This window comes from Neofelis nebulosa, chromosome X (genome assembly GCF_028018385.1).
Source record: "Neofelis nebulosa isolate mNeoNeb1 chromosome X, mNeoNeb1.pri, whole genome shotgun sequence".
Taxonomy (NCBI): domain Eukaryota; kingdom Metazoa; phylum Chordata; class Mammalia; order Carnivora; family Felidae; genus Neofelis; species Neofelis nebulosa.
In genome coordinates, this window is record NC_080800.1 from 45,788,557 (window position 1) to 45,799,883 (window position 11,327).

An 11,327-nucleotide genomic window follows, 5' to 3' on the forward strand; every position below is an offset into this window, starting at 1 on the left:
TCCCAGGAGGGTGTATGGCAGGAAGCAGGTGCTCAGTGGAGGTGGGCTAGCTGTTTGGATGGTCGCTGTCACTCTACTGCAGAATCAGAACCGAGACCCCCGGGAGTGGAAGGCTCATTTCCTGGAGGCTGTGGATGATGCATTCAAGACGATGGATGTGGATATGGCTGAGGAGCATGCCAGGGCCCAGATGAGAGCCCAGATGAATATCGGGGACGAAGCTCTGATTGGACGGTGGAGCTGGGATGACATACAGGTGGAGCTCCTGACCTGGGATGAGGACGGAGATTTTGGCGATGCCTGGGCCAGGATTCCCTTCGCTTTCTGGGCCAGATACCATCAGTACATTCTGAATAGCAACCGTGCCAACAGGAGAGCCACTTGGAGGGCTGGTGTCAGCAGTGGCACCAACGGTGGGGCCAGCACCAGCATTCTTGATGGGCCCAGCACCAGCTCCACCATCCGGACCAGAAATGCCGCCAGAACGAGTGCCAACTTCTTCTCCTGGATCCAGTAAGGTTTTCAGTCGCTAAATGAAACTCTGCAGGAGGGTGTGGGAGGGGGCTGTGAGAAGTCGGGGGAGGGGGGGTGGGGGGGGAGGGCCTGGAAGCAGTGGGGGAACCAAGAGAGTGTGAAAGACATTTGTTCTGTCCTTGCCTCCCTCCCCGTTTCACATATATTTGTATTTCTGCGTCAGCTTTTGTGTCTTGCATTGCAGGCAGCGCTGATGGACTGCGGCCGTCACGCACCAGGCCAGAGTGCCTCCTCAGATCCCTCCCTCACACAGCACTCTAGGCAGCTTCTCCCTGCCCATCTGAGATGGCATGCCAGATGAAGCTCTCTCTGCCCTTCCTGCTTCGGTTGTGTGCTGTTGTTGTGCGCTTCTGTCGTGTTTTCATGTTTTTGGTATCGGTGTTACATTAAAGTTGCAAAATTACTTGGGAAGTTTCTTCCTTTACCTGCGCACGTGGTGCTCTGAGGAGCACGTGGTCGGGTGCTCTGAGATGGCCATGCCCCGCCTCTGCATGGAAAGCAATAGGTGTGGGTACAGTGCTGGGAGATGCGGAGGTGCCAGCTGAGTGCCTAGACTGTGAGTTTCGAGAGGCTCCAGTCCACAGAGTTACATGATTTCCCACGTGGTACAACCCCAGTTAGATGCCAGTGGTGGGGGAGGTGGCGGGAAAAGGGGTGGAGTGGAAGGCTGTGGGTTGGTGCCACGGTCCCTCCCACCACACAACAAGGTCCACAGACATTCACCAATCCCCACCTCCTCCACCCCATCTTTGGAGGCGCCATCTTAAGGGAACCCTTCCCTCATCCTCCACACAACCTCAGCATCTCATCCCTCCCTCAGATGGAGTCTTCAGGGCAAGGAGATAGGCCTCAGCGACATTCTCAGCCCTCCAGCAGGTGGAAGGAGGAGCCATTGTTCCCAACAGAGTAGGTTTAATGAAAGTAGAGCTCACCAGCCCGTTGCCTGTGGCCATGACCCGAGGCCTGTTGGTGGGCTCTGGAGCTCTTCTTCACTGGAAACAGGGCTCTCCCAGTGAAGCCAAAGCAAGGCCTAAGTCCTGGTGTCTTGAAGGGCTGAGTGATCCCTGCGGGAGTGGGGTGGGGACTGCAGTTCCTCCTGTGGACCAAGGTGAGACACCTGGGAGGGCTCAGTGGCAGGCGGGACAGTGGAACTTTCTCAGGCCCCTCAGTGACGTCCTCAGTTGAGGGGACGAGGTCCCAGGTTCAGAAGAGGGAGAGAGTAGTACTAAGGACCCCTGCACCCCATTGCCTCTTTTCCCTGAGAAGAGGTTCCCCTCTCTCACCCACACTAGGCTCCTGACCCAGATCCAGGCACCTAATTGCACAGGCCCAGTGGAGAATGAAAACGTGGGTCTCCCTGTGAAAAAATGATGAAGAATTCCAAGAGGGTGGCAGCAGAGCATGGAACCAGGTGTGCAACGCCTGCGAGCACGGGGTCCCATGGGGCTGTGTAAGTCACACCCCCGGGAAGCTGGCTGTGGAAGGTCTCCTCCCCTAAAGTCAGGCTTCAGGTGGGTTTCTGCCTTGTTGGCCACTGCTGTGCTTTCTGTCTTCCTGGCTGCTGGGTCTGGGCTCGGCAACAGGGACGCTGTGATTCTGACAGAGATGGGTTCCCCTTCACTTTAGCTTTACTGGTGCATGGCCTGGGATGTGAGAGGGATGGATGATGCCTGGGCCCCAGCCCTGGGGTGGTGGATGACCCAAGACACTTCTGGCACCCTCACCCTGGAAACCTCCCAGGATCCTGCTGTGCACACAGCAGGATGTGCCTTTTCCTGAATGAGGGTGCAGACACTCACCAAATGCCACAGGTGTGGGTTTGAGCACTGCGTGCAGAGGACAGCTGAGATAAGGCACCTCGTCTGGAAAGGAGGAGAAAGTATGTGGCAATTTATGACAGCTACAATGCGATACCAGTATCATTTGGAAATGCATTCAACAAAGTTTAACGCCTATTCAGATTAAAAGTTATCTGGAAACTGGGAATAGGAAAAACTTCTTAAATCTGATAAAGGTCATCTGAAACATACTTCATCATTAAAATCTGAAAGCTTTCCCTCTAAGGTCTCTTACCACTCCTAGTCCTGATTGGCAGTCTTACTTAGTGCATTAAGGCAGGATTTGCAAAAAATTGAAAGGGCATACAAGGTGGAAAGAAGTAAAATTGTCTTTATTCATAAGTGAGAAGATCACATACATAGAAAGTTCCACAAGTCCTTTAAAAAATTACTAGAACTCCTGCTAGTGAGATAAGCAAGGTGGCAGGATATGAGGTCCATACCCAAAAATCAATTATAGTTATCTGTCCTAGAAACAAAAAATTGGAAATAAAAATAAAAATATCATTTACAATACATGCAAAACATGAACTTGTAGGGTGAATTTAACAAAATACATGTGAAGCTGTAAATGAAACATTTACATCGGCATTGCTGAGAGAAATTTGAAAAGATGTAAATGAATGGAGAATAGATGATGTGTTTAGACTTTAAGGCTCAATATTGCTAAGATGAAAACTCTCCCCAAAATGATCTGCTGATTCATAATAATTCAAATGACTAAAAAAAACAACAAGGTGGTTATATAAATTTTACTGACATACAAAGGATTGAAATAGCCAAGGGGCGCCTGGGTGGCTCAGTTGGTTAAGTGTCCGACTTCGGCTTCGGTCGTGATCTCACGGTTGGTGAGTTCAGGTCCCGCATCGGACTTCCCGTCGGCAGTGTGGAGCCTGGTTGGGATTTTCACTCTCTCCTCTCTCTCTGCTCCTCCCCTGCTCGTGCTTTCTTTCTCTCTCTCAAAATACGTTAATATACTTAAAAAAAAAAATCTTTGAAATAGCCAAAACAACTGTGAAAGAGAAGCACATATTTGGAATTCTCATGCTGACTAACTTCCTAAGTTACTATAAAGCTACAGTCATCAAGATAGTGTGGTACTAGCATAAATATAGACATGTAAATAAATAGAAAACAAATAGAAAGTCCAGGAATAGAGGTACGCATATATGGGCAACTGATTTTCAACAATAGAGCTAAGGTGATCCAATGAGGGAAAATATGTGCTCAACAAATATTAAAGAAACATTGAATATGCATATGGAAAAAATAGAACTTTTGCATTACCTCAAATCACATACAAGGGGAACCCAAAAAAGACAATAAGCATATATGTAAAGGGAAAAATTATGAAACTTGTTCATGGTAACAGGAGAAAAACCTTTGTTAACTTGAGTTAGACCACACTTCCTAAAACACAAAAAGCATGAACAATAATAGGGAAAAATTGGTAAACTGGCTTTATAAAACAATTTAAAAGGCAAATTAAACCTTGCTTTTTTGGAAGATCTTGTTAAGAAAATAAAATCCAGTCACAGAGAGGGAGAATACTTACATAATAAAGAACTTACTTGCATGTCTGGACATACAAAAATCTCTTACAACTCAGTAATGGGAACACAGAACTTGTTTTAAAAATAGCTAAAATATTTGAACAGACATTTCCCCCAAAGAAAATGCATGCCAAATAATTAAACACATGTAAAGTTGCTCAAAGTTATTAGGCAACAAGAAAATAAAAATTAAAACTGAACCGAGACAGCATACCACAACTACTAGAAAGAGCTACATTCAAAATGGGTGACAATGATGGCAAGGGCTGGTAAGGTGGAGCCACTATGGTTTTCACATGTTAGTGTAAAGACTAGGTACTTTGGCAGTTTTTGGCAGTTTCTTATTAAGGTAGGCAAGCAAGTACCATGTAATCTAATCATTCCACTCTTTATTTAATTCAGAAAACTAAAAGCACATGTCCACACCAATCTTGTATGTGAATGTTGATAGCAGCTTTATTCATAATGTCCCCAAACTGAAAACATCCCAAATGTCCAGCAGTTGGTGAATGAATAGCAAACTTTGGAATATTCAAAGTATCGCAAAGGAGCAAACTACCAACACACACAATGTTTGGGAATATCAAAAGCATTACGTGGTGGACGACTGGAAACAGAATATTGCATGCTGTTTGAATCATTTGACATACAATTCTTGAGAAGATAACACTATACTGAGACAAGAGATCTTGGTGGTTGGCCAGGGCTGGAGATGGAGCAAGAAGTTTGACTTCAAAGGCACAAGAGGGAAGTTGGCAGGGCACTGGAAATATTCTGAATATTGATAGTGGTGGTGGTTACACACGTTTCAATTTGTCAAAACTCATCAAACTGTACACTTAAATAGGCACAGTCTATTGAATGTAAATTATGTATCAACAAAACAAAACAAAAAATAAACATAAAAGATATTTTACAGACAAAATATAAAATACCTGAAAGCAAGAAATGTATTATATACATTTTCAACAGGTAAGTCATGGTGAAGAGATGCTAGTACACTAGATGATGAATTAGATAAAAATATCTAGAGTAAAACATACAGAGAAAAGATGAAGGAAATACAAAATGAGTAGGAAGAGATTCAGTGGATGCAGAGGCTAACATGGGCGGAACATATTTTAATTGGAGTTAAATGAAGAGGAGACAGGAAAAGTGCCTGGGCAATATTTGAACAGACAAGGGCATGCTGTTTCCAAAACTGATGAATAACATCTTGCTTAAGACTCAAGAAACACTAAGAATCTCAAGCAAGAAAGTTCTAAAGCAGACATCTTTTAAACTTACATTGTCAACCTGCAAGAGAGAGAGCGAACATCATGGAAGCAACCACGGCAGATAAAGCTAAAGCCATGGTCTTCAAAACGGAACAATGAGAGCGATGATTGACTTTCAGCATAAACAGGGAAGACCAGAAGTCTCTAGGATGACATATTCAAGGTGTTGAAACAATATAACTGCCAACTTAGGGCTCTATAACCAGGAATAATATCCTTCAAGATGAAGATGAAATAAAGACATTTCCAGATAAACAAAACAATGAAGGTTTCATATTCTTATTATATGATCCAGCAATCATGCTTCTTGGCATTTACCCAAGTGAGTTGAAAACATTTGTCCACTCTAAAACCTGCACACAAAAATTTATAACAGCTTTATTCATAATTGCTAAAACTTGGATGCAATCGTTACAGCACGGTGACTATAGTTAATAATAGTGTATTGTATACTTGAAATTTGCTGAGAGAGTACACATGAAGTGTTCTCACCACAAAAAAAGGGGGTAACTATCAAACCATGATTACTTTGATCGTGGTAGTCATTCCACAATGGATATCAAAATGTTACATTATTCCACCTAAATAGATACAATTATTATTTGTCAACCATACCTCAACAAAGCTGAAACAAAAGATGTCCTGCAATAGGTAAGTGCATAGACTGTGGCACATCCATATAATGCAGGGTTACACAGGGAAATAGGGAAAAGTGCTACCAAGTTGCAAAGGGACATTTAGAAACATAGAGACAGGTTGCTACATGTAAAAAGACAATCTGAAAAGGCTACCTACTGTATGAATCCAACTAATGCATATGATATTATGGAAAACGCAAAACTATGGAAACACTAAAAAGATCAATGTTTGCAAGGACTTTGGGGTGAGTCAAGGAAGGGAGACTAAGTGGAACAAAAGGAGGTCTTAGGACACTGAAAGTATTTCGCTTTCTTACACCACACACAAAAATAAATTCAAAATGGGTGAAAGACCCACATATGAGACAGGAAACCATCAAAATCCTAGAGGAGAGGGGCACCTGGGTGGCTCAGTCGGTTAAGCATCCAATGTCGGCTCAGGTCATGATGATCTCACGGTTCGTTCGTTCAAGCTCCATGTTGGGCTCTGTGCTAACACCTCAGAGCCTGGAGCCTGCTCTAGATTCTGTGTCTCCCTTCTCTCTGCCCCTCCCCCACTCACACTCTGTGTGTGTGTCTCTCTTGAAAATAAATAAACAATAATTTTAAAAAAAAATCCTAGAGGAGAAAACAGGTCAACTTCTTTTACCTCGGTCACAGCAACTTCTTACTAGACATGTCTCCAGAGGCAAGGGAAACAAAAACAAAATTGAAATATTGGGAACTTATCAAGATAAAAACCGTCTGCACAGCAAAGGAAACAATCAACAAAACTAAAAGGAAACTGATGGAATGGGAGAAGATAATTGCAAATGACATATCTGATAAAGGCGTAGTATCCAAAATCTGTAAAGAACTTATCAACCTCAACATCCAAAAAACAAATAAACCAGTGAAGAAATGGGAAGATGACATGACTAGATACTTTTCCAAGGAAGACATCCAGATGGCTAACAGACACATGAAAAGATGCTCAACATCACTCATCACAAAGAGAAATACAAATCAAAACTGCAATAAGGTACCACCTCATACCTGTCAGAATGGCTAAAGTGAACAACTTAGGAAGCAACAGGTATTGGCAAGGATGCGGAGAAAGGGGAACCCTTCTGCATTGTCGGTGGGAGCGCAGACTGGTGCAGCCACTCTGGAAAACAGTATGGAGGTTCCTCAAGAACTAAAAATAGAACTACCCTACAACACAGCAATTGCACTACTATGTATTTATCCAAAGGATACATTTATCCAAAGGATACATGTATTTATCCAAGGAGTGCTGTTTTGCAGGGGCACATGCACCCCAATGTTTATAGCAGCCCTATCAACAATAGCCAAATTATGGAAAGAGGCCAAATGTCTATCGAATCATGAATGGATAAAGAAGTGGTATATATATTATATGATGGAATACTACTTGGCGATGAAAAAGATGAAACCTTGTCATTTGCAACAACGTGGATGGAACTAGAGGGTATTATGCTAAGCGAAATAAGTCAGTGAGAGAAAGACAAATATCATATGATTTCACTCACGTGTGGAATTTAAGAAACACAATGGATGAACATAGGGGAAGGGAAGGAAAAATAAGATAAAACCAGTGAGACAGGCAAACCATAAGTGACCCATAAATAAAGAGAACAAACTGAGGGTTGCTGGAAGGGAGGTGGGTGGGAGAATGGGCTAAATGTGTGTTGGGCATTAAGGAGGTCACTTGTTGGGATGAGCACTGGGTGCTATATGTAAGTGATGAATCCGTGGGTTCTATGCCTGAAACCTCTATGTTAACTAACATGAATTTAAATTAAAAAAAAAAAGAAAGAAAGAAAACAATAACCTGTGCCTCTCTTTCAAAATTTAGTAGAATGGCAAATTCAACTCAAGAAGGCAGAAGAAATGAAGTAAGGATAAGAGCATTAATAAGCTAAAGATAAAACAAAATAGTCAAGGTTGGTTCTTCAGAAGGACAATACAATTGATAATCGTCTTTGTGGGCCTGAAGAAAAAGGAGAGAAGTTCTCTAGAAACCAATGTCTGGAACGACTGAAGAGACATAGCTATGAGTAATGAAGATATCGGAAGGTCATTAATCAAAATCATAAGCAGCTTTATGTAAATGCAATTGAAGAAGTAAAGTAAAAATTTCAAGAAAACACAAAATGACACAAGATCAACAAATTATTCTCTAAATATTAAGCACGTGGAATCTGAAGAAAACAACAACAACACAAAACAACGTCCATATTCAGATGATACCACCAATTAATGCAACAAAACTTTCAGGATGAAAAAAATGTCAATCTTACATACCTGCCGGAAAATAGCAAAAAGAGGAATCACTTCTCATCTCAGTCCACGAGGCCTTAACATGATAAGAACGTTATAAGAAATGAAATGTATAGACTGATCTTTCATATAAGCACAGAAGGAAAAATCATGAATAAAACACTAGCAAAACAAATCCAGTTGTATGTTTTAAGAGGATAATATATCACAAGCAAGTCAGGATTATTCTAGAAATGGAGTGGTTTAGCACCTGAAAAATAAATGTATTCCACAGAATCAATGTGTTAAGAAGAAAAACTTATTATATTCCCTATAGATGCAGAGAAAAGTATTTCATGAATTTGATTTTCAAAAAATAAACATCAAGCGATGTGGAGAATAGGGAAACTTGTACACTGTTGGTGGGAGTGTAAACTGGTACAGGAACTATGGAAAACAGAATGGAAGTTCCTCAAAAAATTAAAAATAAAACTGCCATATGATCCAGCAATTCCGCTTCTGAGTTTATATCCGAAGGAAACAAAATCACTTTCTCGAAGAGATATCTGGATCCCCATGTTCATTTCAGCATTGTGCCCTATAGCCAAACCTTGGAAACAACCTAAGTGTCTATCGAGACATGAATGGATAAAATATATTTTATAATGGGATATTATTCAGTCGTAAAGCAGAGAGATGCCCTGCCATTTGTACAACATGGAAGGATGTTGAGGGCATTCTGCTAAGGGAAATAAGTCAGACAGGCAAAGACAAATACTGTATGGTCTCACTTATGTGTGGAATCTAAAACGAAGCCCAACACAGAAACAGACAGTAGATGGTGTTTGCCAAGGGCTGGAGGGTGGAGAATGTGGGGAGGTGTTGGTCAAAGTGTGAAGAATCTCAGTTAGAAGATGAAAAAGTTCTGGAGGGGTGCATGTACCCCAATGTTTATAGCAGGGCTTTCAACAATAGCCAAATCATGGAAAGAGCTTAATTGTCCATCAGCTGATGAATGGATAAAGAAGATGTGGTTTATATATACAATGGAATACTACTCGACAATGATAAAGAATGAAATCATGCAATTTGCAACCACGTGGATGGAACTGGAAGGTATATGCTAAGTGAAATAAGTCAGTCGCAGAAAGACAGATATCATATGTTTTCACTCATATGTGGATCTTGAGAAACTTAACAGAAGACCATGGGGGGAAGGGAAGGGGGAAAAACTAGTTACAAACAGAGAAGGGAGGAGGCAAACCATAAGAGACTCTTAAATACAGAGAACAAACTCAGGGTTGAAGGGGGGCGGGTGGGGGAGAGGGGAAAATGGGTGATGGGCATTGAGGAGAGCACTTGTTGGGACGAGCACTGGGAGTTGTATGTAAGCGATGAACCATGGGAATCTACCCCCAAAACCAAGAGCATGCTTTACACACAGTATGCTAGCCAATTTGACAATAAATTATATTTAAAAAAAAGAAAAATTCCTGGAGTTCTATATTGAGCACAGTGATTATAGTTAACAAAACTGTGACATACATTTTAAAGTTACTAAGAAAATTGATCTTAAATATTTTTACCAAAACATTTTAATTATGTGACGTGGAGTTGTTAACTAACTTTATTGTAGGGATCATTTCATTGAAATGATCATATCACTGAAATTGTGTGTGTGTGTGTGTGTGTGTGTGTGTGTGTGAAATCATCATGTTATTTAAATTTATGTAATGCTATATGTCAATTATATATCAACAGAGGTAGAAATTTTTTAAATAAAAATAAACATTTATTGTAAAACCTCTATGCCAACTAGGAATAAGAGAACTCTCTTAAACCAATCAGAGTATCTTTACAAGCCTACAAGAACCATTGCGCTTAATCATGAAATATTGAAAGCCATCCCTCTGAGACCATGAAAAAGACCAGGTTACCCACTGCCACCACAAACAATGCCATAAGGGAAGAAAAAGTAGTAAAAAGGATCCAGCAATACAGCCCCAAATGCATACACGTGTGAATCAAAGGACATGTATGTGAATGATTCCCACAGTAACATTTCTAACACTCTGGGACTGGAAATTACTGAAATGTCCACCATCAGAAATAGAATGCACAAAAAACCGTGGTATATTTATACAAATTGAAATATTACTCAGTAAGGAATATCAATGAACTCAGCTAACAAACTACAGAAAAATGAAGAGCACTAAGTGAAAAATATAATGCTGCCAGAAGAAAGCTACATTATAAGAATATGTACTATAATGACTCTATTTATCATGTGCAATGAAGTTCACAAACAAGCAAAAGCCAAGTGTTAAAATTCAAAACACTAGTTAGACTCGCTGAGGTGGCACACAGCAGTGAGTAGGTAAAGGCATGAGGGTGATTTGGGGTTGCTGGCAATGCCAGATCTCTTGACCTGGACTATAGTTACTCAGATATTTGTGATGATATAATAATTTACTGAATGGTACACATGTTTCATACAATTCCCTTTTTGTGTTGTATTCCACTGAAAAGTTACAGAAATGTGTTTTAATAAGTAGAATCCCAGGAGTATACATGAGGAGTTGATTCCTTGCTGATTTGAATATTCTCTGGCCACAATGTCATTAAAGTATAAATTAATGACCAAAACCATTTGAAAACTCCCTCATATATTTGTAAGTAAAGAATATCCTCCTGATACCCAGGCCTCTATGAAGAAATCACGTTTAAATTAGAAAATGTTTTGAACAGACTAATGTGAAAACTTGAGAGCCTTTTGCCTGCTATAGTTATGAAATCTCTCCACTTGTGATAGATTTCTCGGGGAAAGATCTCCTGCATCTATGGGAAAAGACAAGATGCCAGCAATCTGCACAAGTTGGGAATGAAGCTAGGAATTAAACTTTTATGTAGATTTTTGCTTAAATCCCTATATTGGGTTTGGATGCCTGCCTTCACCTAAGGCTGAGATCCCAAAGTCCATTAATCATCCCTAAATCCCCTCCAGAGAGTGTTTCCTCAAACTCCCAAGGGTTTGGGGAAAGTAATTTGCCCAGATAGAGGTTGCCGAGAGGGGTTCTGGATGTCTAAATGTGTCTTAACTATACTGTAGAGCAATCATGTAATTTACAACCCCACCATTACCCCTAACTTGCTGGAAAACATGCCACTGCCAATCTTGCAAACAGTTTGAAGGTCTGGTGAGGGGGTTTAAAGACCACTGCTTTG

The 11,327-nt window shown here is 41.1% G+C and overlaps 1 protein-coding gene across 1 annotated transcript; it reads left to right on the top strand.

Annotated features, from left to right (window-relative positions):
- The first annotated feature begins 43 nt into the window (after window positions 1-43).
- Window positions 44-937, top strand: LOC131502486 (melanoma-associated antigen D4-like). Its single transcript, XM_058713259.1, has 2 exons — window positions 44-513; window positions 719-937. Exons 1-2 carry the CDS (start codon window positions 59-61, stop codon window positions 726-728), a joined length of 465 nt encoding a protein of 154 aa, XP_058569242.1. The 5' UTR covers window positions 44-58; the 3' UTR covers window positions 729-937.
- The last annotated feature ends 10,390 nt before the right edge of the window (window positions 938-11,327 follow it).

What these genes read in the sequence shown, in the direction of transcription:
- LOC131502486 (XM_058713259.1), top strand. Translation starts at nt 59, where the DNA reads ATGGTCGCTGTCACTCTACTGCAGAATCAGAACCGAGACCCCCGGGAG.